Source organism: Hydra viridissima, unplaced genomic scaffold (assembly GCF_058129835.1).
Source record: "Hydra viridissima isolate aposymbiotic clone 2 unplaced genomic scaffold, HvirCarnegie_v1 scaffold_1, whole genome shotgun sequence".
Taxonomy (NCBI): domain Eukaryota; kingdom Metazoa; phylum Cnidaria; class Hydrozoa; order Anthoathecata; family Hydridae; genus Hydra; species Hydra viridissima.
Genome location: NW_028324300.1, coordinates 7,863,460 through 7,875,765, shown reverse-complemented (window position 1 = coordinate 7,875,765; position 12,306 = coordinate 7,863,460). Strand labels below are relative to the sequence as shown.

The 12,306-nt window shown below is 30.3% G+C and overlaps 2 protein-coding genes across 2 annotated transcripts; one reads left to right on the top strand and one right to left on the bottom strand.

The window, feature by feature from the left end:
* Nucleotides 1-2,856: 2,856 nt before the first annotated feature.
* LOC149893183 (uncharacterized) lies at nt 2,857-4,634 on the top strand. The gene has a single exon (XM_090076858.1). The coding sequence runs from the start codon at nt 3,066-3,068 to the stop codon at nt 4,590-4,592; it is 1,527 nt and encodes a 508-aa protein (XP_089932984.1). The 5' UTR covers nt 2,857-3,065; the 3' UTR covers nt 4,593-4,634.
* Nucleotides 4,635-6,133: 1,499 nt separating this feature from the next.
* Nucleotides 6,134-10,689, bottom strand: LOC149893182 (uncharacterized). The gene is made up of 2 exons (XM_090076853.1): nt 10,523-10,689; nt 6,134-9,059 (listed from the first exon to the last, which is right to left on the bottom strand). The coding sequence occupies exon 2, from the start codon at nt 8,180-8,182 to the stop codon at nt 6,248-6,250; it is 1,935 nt and encodes a 644-aa protein (XP_089932979.1). The 5' UTR covers nt 8,183-9,059; nt 10,523-10,689; the 3' UTR covers nt 6,134-6,247.
* Nucleotides 10,690-12,306: the final 1,617 nt, after the last annotated feature.

Genomic DNA, 12,306 nt, shown 5'->3' with positions numbered 1-12,306 from the left:
ATGAAACAGTTGCAGCATTACGTGTAAAAATTCCTGAAGCTAAAGATACTGCACTTTTTATTGAAACAGTTATCAAGTGATGGCTTATTGTCAACAGTAAAGCAAAAGGTCTATATATTAGATTAAATGATATTCGAAGAAAGCCTATTACTTCAGTCAATGATTAGCAAATAGATTTCTTAGAGAACTATATTTCTTATTTTGCTGAAAATTTGAAATGCGTAAATTCAAAATTAAGAGAGAAAAAGTTAACAATGGATACTGTGAGTGCTTTGTAAAAATCTTTTAAAAAATTAGCAAGCTGTGCCAAGTAGTTGTTGAATTGCAGTATATCTTATTTATTGCTAGGACAAATGCAATCAGATGTACTAGAAAAACAGTTTAGGAAATATCAGCAAGGGTCAGGTGGCACATATCTGATAACTGTGCAAAAATGTTATTCAAAAATTTAGAATCAACAAAACTTGTAATTTGATAGACGAGCAAGCAGATTTTACAATATTTCCTCCTGCTCACCACCACTGTGATAACTGTGAACTTGATGTTTAGTTTGATATGTCAATATGTGAAAATTGTGAGGTTCAGTTGCTTAATGACTGCAAACAAGGGTTTTTATATATTGCAGGTGTTATTGCTCACAAACCTCTAGAATTACATTCAATTTTAGAAGAAACAGACACCTTTGATATGTTTCAAGAATATGGAATTTTATTAGTTCTTTGAATAGGGGAAGACTAAGAGAACCTTCTGACAATTTAGTCTACTTTGTTATTTGTTGTTTTTTTATATTTGAAGTGACACTTGTGAATAAAGTTTTACCATTGCTGTGCAAGAGAGGATTAATTGACATTTTTATTAACTACAATAGTAAATTTCAATTGCTTGTTTGAAGTTTTAAAAAAGTTTGCTGCATTTTAGCAAATATTTCTTTAAACAACTGTTGTAAAAAACACTCTGAAGATTTTGGGAAGGAATGTTTAATAAAACAAGCAAAACTTTCAACTTCAAAATAAAGTACTTTGAGTTAAAAAAAATGAAAATAATTTTAATAAAATAAAGTTAACATATTTGTTTGTTTTTATCAAAAAATTTATTTTTTGTATTATAAGTGTTAAACAGCTAAAATAAACATATAGTTATAAAAATGAGATTTAATCTTTTTTAGCTTAACTCTTTAAATTTTTATTGTAATTAACTTATTTATAAACGTAAAAAAAATTTCTACAATTTTTGCTTCCGACATTTAATCAAAATGTTTTGTCCCAATAAAGCTCTTTATTTGTTTCTGGAGTTTGTTTACAAAAGCAAAGATAAAAATAATTTTAACCGTAAAAAAGTCGGCCTTCGCTAATCTTACGGAAATTGAGCTGTTGTGGCCTGTTTGAGAAGGCCCTGAAATTATGGAATGAAAAATCTTATAAAAATAAGACCGAATGATAAAACACGGACAATCTCGAAAAATCACTGATCTATATTATAACTGGATAGCGCATCTCTAATATCGAAATTGAAGCCGAAAAAATAATTTGGCGGCCATATTGTGAGGACCCACGATTTATTATGATGCGCTTGAAATTTTAAGAAAAGAAACCAAAAGAAAGAAGAAAAAAAGAAAAGGATTGAAAGTACCTAGAAGTTAGAAGCAAAAAAGGCAATGGTTGAATCGTATGTTATGTACGTAAACCAAGGACGTATTAATAGATGGACGTTCAACGCATTGTTTTATAAAAAAGATATGCGTGTTACGCTATTGTTTAGATAACAAAAGCGAAACAATAGGTGATAATTGCGAAACCGGGGAGTATTTTTATTTTTTTCGACGTCGGAAAAAGATGGTCTCGACTATCCAATAAAAATATTTTAAAAAGTATTTTACTGAGCATCGATACATAATAGTCCGGTAGAATTTAGTCTTAACCTAGAAAAAATTAGTATAAAGACATGTTATATATCGTTGGAAAGCTTATTTTTTCCTCTTTTAAATGAGTAATTGGTAATTTTTTTTATTTTGGGGAAAAAAAGTTTTGACGTCATAAAGATTAGCAGAAAAGCACCAAAATTGACGTGTTTTTACTAAAAGAATTTATAATTTAAGCAAGCAAATGTAATATATTTTTATATTTATTACTCCTAAGTATAAGTAGTTGGTTTAATGAACTGAAAGCGAAATAATAATAACTAAAAGTACGGTATAAAGGCAGAGGGGGACGCTACTTTAGCCAATTTTTTGAAAATTTGACTTAAAGATGTGTTTACAAAACAAATATGGGCAATTCCACGGCGGAAACTGAAAAAGCAGTCAAATTTTAAACTCTTTTTTGTCAGTTTTTAACATATGAATATTGATGTAGACACATGAAAGTTTATTTAAAATATACCTTTAGTTCTAAAATAAATGTATTTAAGTCATTTTTATGGCTCCGAAAGTTACGGTTTTTCTCATTGATGCATGTTAAAAAAGTACCACTGTAAAATGTTATTTTACCCATGATTTTTTTTGTATATTCCGAAATATTTTAAAGTGATAATGGAGCTAAGATGTTCAATTTCTTGTTGGTCAGATTTTTTTCTTTAAAAGATAAATATATTTCAAAAAAATAATAAAATAACTTTTGCAATTTTCATGTAACGTAAGTTAACAAAAACATGATCAAGTTCTGTTTTTTCGAAAATTTAATTTGAAAACTTAAATTTTGTAATATTATATGTGAAAGAATATTAAATCTTATATTTATACATTAAGATTTTTGAATAACGATGCTTAGTTAAGGCACATTTTCATTTTGAATTTGTGTAACGTAAGTTAAAACTACATTTATTTCCAAAAGTTTTAGCGCTTTTTTCGTAAAGTTTTTTAACATAAAAAAAACGATTTTCATCGCAACTCCCAAGGGGTTTGAAAAAAACAAAAAATTTTTAAAGTTACGGTTGTTTATAAAGACGAAAACTATTTTACATCGCAATTCCCTAAAGGTTTTTTTTTTTTATTCTTTATACGCCAATAAGTTTTGATTAATTAAAAGTTATTCAAGCAAAACTTAGCAAAATTTGCTTTGCATTTTAAAATGGCTAAAAGTTCTAAACAGAGAGTTAAAACTTATCAAGCTGCTTATCGCCAGCGTGATTCCGAACGGAAAAAAAATATGAATGCTGATCACCAAAAAGCTCATCGTCAACGAATAAAACAAGATCCGGAAAAAAAAATGAAAGAAAGAGAAAAAATAAAGGAAAGAGTCCGAAAGTATCGAATCAAAAAGAAAGATTCTGCAAAAACAGTTAATTTTTCTACCATTATGAGTGTTCAAACAAAAGGGAAATTGCTCAAGAAAGTCCAGAAATCATTGCCCAAAGATCCCGCACAACGTTACGAAGTCCTAGCCACATTGCTGAATGGATCATTCAACAAAGAAACTACTCTTCCATTAAATAGCGTGAATAATCCAGCTTTAACTGAAGTAGAAATAAAAGTAAAAAGGTTCTACTGCGAAGATGACATTAGTCGACTGTCTCCAAATGTTAGGGACTTTGTATCAGTAATTGAAAATGGAAAGAAGATTAAGATCCAAGTTCGTCACCTTCTTTTAACCATGAAAGAAGCGTACCAACTTTTTAAACATGATCACTTAGATATCAAGATTGGATTAAGCAGGTTTTGTGAATTACGACCAGTAAACGTTCGATCTATCGCAAATTTGCCTCATAATGTATGCGTTTGTACTTACCACGAAAATATGCGATTTGCTTTGGATTCCTTGTTGAAAGTTGATCGTTTACTGTTGTCTAACATTAAAATTGGGAAAGATATGTCTCAAAACTTTGTTTGTAAGGACTCATTAAACGATTGTTTCTACAACAAATGCAACAAATGCAAAGATCTAAAGTTTTTCCAGCAATTCCTGGCCACCATTGAACCCATTAACTTTGAAACAAGTTGGTACCAATGGCAGAAACCAAATGAAAAGCGTTACGCTGTAATCGAAAAAGTTAAAAAGTTTGGAAGTGGTAAAGAATTGATTGCTCACATTATGAGTATGAGAGAAAAATTCACAACTCATGCCAATATCAAGGGTAACCAATCTAAATGTTTTAAACTAAGCATTACTAAATCCATGAATCCATCATTGAATGTTGCTACTATTCAGGTTGACTATGCAGAAAATTTTAAGTGTTTTAGTCAGAATGAGCCTCAAGCAGCACACTATGGCCAAAATCAAATTTCTCTTTTAACTGCAGCTATTTGGCAAAAAAATCTTAAAACTTTCACCATTGCATCTGACTCTCTGGATCACACAAAGACCTCCTTAATTGCAAATTTGGATAAGTTATTGGAGTTTATTTCATTTAATACCCAAGAAATTCACATTTTTAGCGGTAATGCTACATCGCAGTTTAAAAATAAAGTCGTGATGAGCGCAATAATGCACTTTGAAAAGAAATTTAACAGAATAATATTTTGGCATTTTTTTGCAGCAATGCACGGCAAAGGAGTTGTCGATGGCGTTGGGGCTACTGTAAAGCGTTTGGCAACCAACAGAGTAAAGTCTGGAAAAATTGAAATCCAATCAGCTAATGATTTTGTGAATGCTATTTAAGACATAAATGTCAAAGTTCTATATTTGTCAGAGGAAGAAAAGTCAGCGCGAAATTGTGCACTCAAACTATCTCAAATTATCCAGCAAGCCAAAAAAGTGAAAGATATCTCTAAATCCCACTACTTTTATGTCGGTAACCCTTGCCTCCTGTCACAAACGATCAGATATACATGCACCCCTCTCTCATTAAAAGTATGTCGCATATTTCAGCACACCCCCCCCCCCCCCAAAAAAAAAAAAAAATAAATAATAACACAAAACAACCAACAGCAAGCAAACCTTTTTTCACGTTATTGAAACTAAATGAAATTAAATATTTTGATTCCATCCACTTTGGTGTTTTCAAAGTTGTTCGAGCAGTTTTAGCGTCAAAATCTTTTTAAAAGATTTTAATGTTCTCTCGCCAGCCGAATAAACAAGAGGGGACGTTTATTAATTCCTTAATTTTTTTCCGAATCCTCGGAGCTTATTAGGACCCCCCCCCACCCCCACCCCCCCACCCCACCCCCGTTTAATAATTTTGAAGCAATATAAAATATTTTCTTATTTTTTTACTTTGAGAAAAAGTATCTCTCAATATTAGATGAAAATATGAACAACCAACCAATAAAAATATTTTAAGCTTTTTAAAACTTTGACCTTCCCGTTTTATTAAACGTTATTATTAAAGTTTATTAGATTTTAGAAAAGTTTCCGACCCTCCTGTTTATTAAGACCCCCACCCCCTCCCGTTTATTCAGCAGGGGAGAGTAAATAGTTAGCAGCATTTTAAAAAATTAAGCGGGCACATAAAAATTATAAGCGTAAGTAAAATTTTCGAATAACTGTAACATTTTCTTATTTGAATAACTCAATAAAAATTAATAAAGTTGTCATACCAAATGTAATTTTTTAAGTTGCTCTTGCGCTTCGGAAAATAAGTGTTAACAATTTAAAAACTTCATTAATATCTACAAAAAAATCTGTCAGTAGAGAGTCACCAGTTATTGAAAATTACTTTTGTTAATTACTTTGAATGAATGAGTTTTAATACAACTGCCGTTCTTTTGTTACATAACTCTAAAAAATCTATCACGAAATAATAGATATAAAAATTCCACGAAAATAATCGCAAGGTAACGTAAGTGATGTAACGTAAGTTAAAAACCTAGTATCAAGAAAACAAGTATATCTTTCTTTGCCGGTCACCTCTGATAATTTTTTTTTTATCATTGTAATTAGTATTGAATTCTCAACATCTTGTAAAAATTTCTAACACGATCCGGATTAATTCTTCGCAAATATTCGACCTAAAAGTTGCAACACTTTTTTTACCTTGTTTTCTGCGTAACGTAAGTTAAGTGGCATTTTCGGTAATAAATTCGCCCTCTTTTAGCCAGACTCAAAACTTTTTAGCTTGTTTTATTCTTTAGACTGACAGCTTTCATAAAAATCAGCTAAAAATTTAATTTAAAGTTTAAATATGCAAATATTTGATAAAGTTGTTGCGCGTGTAACGTAAGTTAAAAATGGAATTGCCCATATATTCAAAATATATAAAATACTGTTAAACGTAATTATTCTGTAATGTTACCAAGAGCATGTTAAAAAATATTTACAAAGAAGTTTATCTTTATGCATTAAGTTTATCTTACTTATTCTCATTAAATTAAAATTTATGTAAAAACATCTGAGAAGTGACGGTCATGGGCTGGTTCATTTTCTTCGTCAACTTTTTCAATATTTGTACAGTTAATCCCGTGACAGGTAGCACACGATGAAGTGCAGTGAAGTCCCATCTTTCTGCAGGAACATCGACTCGAACAGGAGTTTTTACACCCACATCGAACAACCTTTAGGATATCCTCTGGACCTGCATTTTCATCTGTCGCTATTGGTGAGTACATAAAGCCATTTAATTTCCATCCCCAATTAAGTGGGTCAAGATCAATTTCACTTAGACATCTCCAAATACGCACTTGATGATATACTCTCAATCCATGGTAGTAAGCAGCTCTAGGAGATGGTGGAAGAACAGAAGGGTCTATGTGAGCTCGATCTGAGTTTATCATTTCCTCGTACTTTTGCTTTCGTATTTGTTGTAGATTTGATGTTGAGGAATGTAGCAGCTGAAAGAAACGAATTGATGCATTTCCAATCTCATCAGGCGATTTATCATCATGGTAAAAAATATTTGCTGCATTGCACAAGTCTTTGGCTTCAAGCTTTCTAAAAATTGAAGTCTTTCCAAAATTGTGAATTGCTGATGTTGTATCACAACCTGTAAATGCGTGCGCAAAAAGAATATTGTTAATGACATGTTCTGCTGTACTGCCAATAATCTGATCAATGTCATAACATTCACGCTGGCAATCAACTCTTTTTGTCATACTTGTTAAATATATTTTGTGTAAAGATTCAACTGATTTACAGTGGTGTAATAAGAGGCAAAGAATATCGCTGTCATCAGCAAATATTGTGACGGGCTCTGTTTTGGAAAAGTTAAGTGCAATTTTAACGATTGTAGTATCTGCGTCAGAATGACACACATACACAGTAAAACCTCTTTCTCTTAATCTAACTTCTAGAACTCGGATAAATGATTTTTTGTTGGCGTAGTTAGAGAAAAATTTACTTCTATCAGACGGACAAGGATTGCTTTTATGTATTTCAACTACAAATTGTGATAAAGATCCACGCTTTATACGCGTAGCGTCTTTTGTAGAATTTTCATATCCATCGAATACTACTACACTAACTTTAAGGTAATTAAGAAATTGGATGTACTTTTCAAAAATATTGTCAAATATTTCACCCTTGTTCCAATCGCAGCAGTATAAAAGAGCGCCACCATCGGCAACTTTTAAAGAATAAGGAGCAAATGGCATAGATATAACTGGCTTTATTAGGTAATTTTTCAGCTTGTGTTTTTGAGCACTGCGCATAAGACCATCTTTAAAAAGTGACATAGGGAACGAAGTTAGTTCATAGTAAAAGTAGTCTTCAATTTCTTTTTCTGGTTTTTTCTCAACGATAACTGATAAACATATATGATGACAATAGATGTGATATCGTGCTTCAACAGCTACAAGATCATTTATATTCAAAAGTCTAGCTTCAACTGTTTTAGATAAAAAATCGTTACGTTCGTTGCATAATTCTAGAGTTGCATGATAAATTTTTGATGATTTTGTTCTTACTTCTATGAAATTATTTCTCTCAGGATGGCGACTGTCAAGTGTGCACATATTTCCACAATAAAAACATTGCTCTTTAAAATTAAAAAAAATCTGTTCTGATCGAGTTGAACGTTTTCTTTCAATAGGAGTTTCCATCGATGCTTGTGATCGTTTAATTGATTTTGATTGGTTTCTTAATTTAGTTCGACACGATGAGTGAATAAAAACCTTTTCTCCTGTCTCTTGTTTTTTATTCAGTTCATTTACCAATACATTTAAATCCAATTTTAAAGCACATTCAATTAATTTTCCAAGAGCTCCTTGGTTATCAACATTCCTTCCAAATCTTGCCCCCACTTGGCTCAACGAATCTCCTTCTAATTTCATTTTACCACACAATGCACATACAGAGGATTCATTTTTTAAGTCCATAATTTTTCAGTTTCAGAACTAGTTTTATTATCACTTACAAGATCAGATAATTTATATTAAAATCTGAAAATAGCAAATCATTACATAATTATAAACACTAAGATAAATAATTTATTAAAAAGTTTTTGATAAATATTGCCAAAAAAATTCGATTACATTTCGAATACAAAAAGAATATTACATTCTAATAACTTTAAAATTCGAAATGTAGAACAAGGAATTTTTATTCCCTCTACCCATTTTTACTTACCGAAACAAAGTTTAACAAAAATATTTGACAAAAACAAACAAAAAATCAAAAATATTCCTCTTGCAAAATTCAAAAAAGGTCCTTTGGGGGGCTGTGGCCCCCGCGGCTCCGAAAGCCATGTTTCTAGTAACAAAATATATATATATATACTCAACACTTTTATATTATTTAAATATAAGTGCTATTATAGTTACAACGCAACTTATTGTACAGCATACTTAAAATTTATCAGCAACGTTTAAAATTTCGTATTTTACTCCTAATCTTTGTGACGCCATAACTTTTTTTCCCCAAAATAAAAAAAAATACCAATTACCCATTTTAATGAGGAAATAATAAGCTTTCCAACGATATATAACATGTCTTTATAATAATTTTTTCTAGGTTGACCCCTTTTTTGGTGAAATTCTACCGGACTATAAAATGAGTATGACAGAAAACTTTGCTATTAATCAAGATTATTCTTATTTGCTTGAAAGTATTGATAACCAAATTGAATTAGTTGTGGATGATTAAATTGAGATAGATCTTGAAGAGTTAGCGGAATTGTTATCAGAGGATTTTGAATTGGAGCTCATACCACCAGCAATTCCTACAGAGAAGCTGATTGCAGAAGAAACCAAAATGCTGAAAAAAACAGAAGAACGCTTAATAACTAAATTTACCTGTCTGAAATGTTACAATAAATATCTTAGAGAATCGAAATTTAAAAAGCATGAAAAGAAATGTTACATTGCCACTAAAGGTGTGCTTACACTCACATGTTGTGGAGCTTAACGCCTAAACGGGTGCTAATTTATATTTGCAAATACTCCCAAATTATGAAAATATTGTAATAATTCTTAATTTTGATTTTAGAAATTATTCAAAACTGTAAATTGTTGTAATGTACTATTGAACTTCCATATAGAAGAATGCAAGTTGTCTTTATTACATTTTTTACATATACTGGTGTAAGAAAATGTACACAGTTAAAAAATGGCTAGTTAAAGGTAATAGATGATTGACATTTCTCTTTAACCTGGGTTCCATTACAGCCAAGTTAGTATGGTAGATGGTACTAAAATCACAACAGACTTCTAAACATATTAATGAACAATGTCTATGTCTAATAACTTTAAAGTTTTCAACTGTATTGCCTTCTCTCGTTTCAATTATTCCAACATCCTCATTTGATGTGCTTTGGAAATTTTTAAAATCAGAAAATTTATTTCTGATTACAAAAAAAGATACTGGAAGTCATTATTACATTTACAGATGTTTATGCATGAAATGTTGGAGAATATAATATTAGCAGATTGAAGATTTAGTTGATCTGGAAGAGATTTGTTAATATTAATGGATAATGGCACTTCACGATTTAAAACAATTAGTCTCCACATGCCATTTGATTGGAGATAACTATTGATTTTAACTATTACCAAATAATTTTTATTATTTTCATTGTAACAGTCAAAACCTTGTTTTGATGCAAATGCTTTTAACTGTTGATGAATACTTATCGCATGTACTTTTTTATTTCTTCCAACTCTTGTGAGTGTGTTACATACATAACAGGTTTTTCAGAAAAAGTGAAGAATTTATCATTCCTCTCAAGCCTTTTTTTGTTTTTAAATCTAACCTGTATAAGACCATATAACATGATTTGCATAAATATTCAGGATGAACTTTTTGATAGTCTGAGGTTGTATCCAGCTTGTGAAAGCTAAGAATTGCTTGTTTATAGATAACAAAAGGTTTTATTTGATAGTGACTATCCTGCTTTATTATGCAGTCACACTTTCTACATAAATGTTTTAAATATTCCTCATGAAGACTCATTATTTATCCTGTAATGAGATAATAAATATGAATATAAGATTGTTTCTTTTGATATAATATTTAGAAAAGGTTAAAAATAAGGCTATGCATCACTTGTAGAAGGCTCAAGAATATGCAACTAAAAGTATGGTCTTATCATGTTTATTACTTCTGTTATTACTATTAGTAACAGCAATAATAATTAAAAAAATAAGATCATTATAACTTAAAGTAGCTCTACATGACAGTTTAAAAATGCTTAAACAAAAATGCTCATTAAAAATACATACTTTATATATCTTTCCAACTCCTGAAACGAATAGTATTTTATGAACTTTAAGATGCTTTTAGTTATAATACCTTTAGACAAAATGCAGTTTAGGTATCGAAAGTAAGAAATTTTTTAACTAGGTCGTTCACGAAAAAAAAAAATCACAAATTCTAGAGAAAAAAAAAGCGAGGCAAATTAGTTCGACATTTCCGACAAAAATAAGAAATACTCTCTGATTTGAACCTTAAAGTGGGAAGCATAATCTGAGAGTGGGGTGAAAAGAACACTTAAAATATCTTTTTCGACCTTTAGACTATATCATAGCAGCTTCAATTTAATATGGAAATTTGTTTCACTTTACTCTATCCATTCTAGTAAACCAAACATAGCCTTTTTGCAAAAGCCTAGTTTTAGACGTCAAAGTTTAAACACAGCTAAATTTTTATTAAGCAAAGTTCATAGCTCAAATCAACCTTTTTCAGATTTGTGAACTATTTTTGATTAATTTTTTTGTCTCTTATAATCATAAGCTTCAGTAAATGCATAATTATAATGGGTTTACTGAGGGAGGTTTTTTGACGGAAATTTGACGGGTAGAAGTCGGAGTATCTGTATCATGAATTTAGAAAACTGACGGTAACACGCATAGTTTTTGGCTAATTGGCGGCACCTTTGATCTATAACAATGCGTTGAAGGTCCATCTTTTAATACGTCCTTGCGTAAACTAAAACAGTAAAAAGCGCAACTTTTTCATTACGTAATAAAAAGTAATTAAAAAGTTCTTTTGTTTTCGGATTATTTTTAAACAAAAGAGCTTGCATAATTAAGAATTTCACAAAATTTTAAATTTTATTTTAAAGAAAAGTTTTAAATTGAAAATATTTGTAAAATGGAGATAGTGTCTTTAATTTAAAAAACTGTAAAATGCCAAGACCTCAAGCATCTCGTATTATTGTTCCAGATAATGAATTAGGTTCATTATCTTTTTAATATACAATCTTACCTCATTAGATCGTCTTTTATCAGACCTAATGGCTAAGGTCAAAGGAGGCTGGCCTAGACCGGTGTGCTTGTATTAAACTAATGCTTTTCTTTTTTTTCTCGCCCGCTCTTCAAAAGGGAGGCAAACTCAGGGTCGACGTTCTTCTGGGTTTTCCCTGGAGAGGAGTGAGCAGTTTGCAAGGCAGTTGCTGGAGGACTTAAAACACTACAATACCTCGTCTTTTATCAGATAAAAGTTCGGTCGCAAACAAGGCTTTAATTTTAAATGAATTTCTTAAACTAGTCATATTAACTTAGTTAGTTTGAATAAATTAAAAAAAAAGAGAAAAAAAAAAGATAACATCTAAGAAAATGATAATGAAGAACTTTTATTGTAGAAGTACTCAAAGAACGTGATTTAAAAACATATTTGAGGTCTTTAGAATTGTTGCATAATTATTGCATAATTATGCACTTTTCCATTACGCAAATTTGCGCTTTTCACTGTTTTAGTTTACGTACATAAAATACGATTTAACCAAAGGCAATATCAACAAATTAGTAAAAATCTGTTGTAAAATGTCTAACGAATGATCGTATTCTTTAGATAATTTATCTAGATTCTTAAGTTGATATTTAAAAATTATGATTATAAGTACAAGTCGAAAATATAATGCTCCTAAAAGTAAGTAAATAATCTTTTCAATTATTACGTTACTATTTACAATATAAAATAGTTTTGTGTTTGTAAAAGCTGTAGTTATGATTAAATAATACCAATTTACTTAATGTTTTTCTAATATTTTTCGATGACATTTTCT

Bases quoted from the DNA above. Each gene is read 5' to 3' on its own strand.
- LOC149893183 (XM_090076858.1), top strand. From the start codon at position 3,066: ATGGCTAAAAGTTCTAAACAGAGAGTTAAAACTTATCAAGCTGCTTAT.
- LOC149893182 (XM_090076853.1), bottom strand. From the start codon at position 8,182: ATGGACTTAAAAAATGAATCCTCTGTATGTGCATTGTGTGGTAAAATG.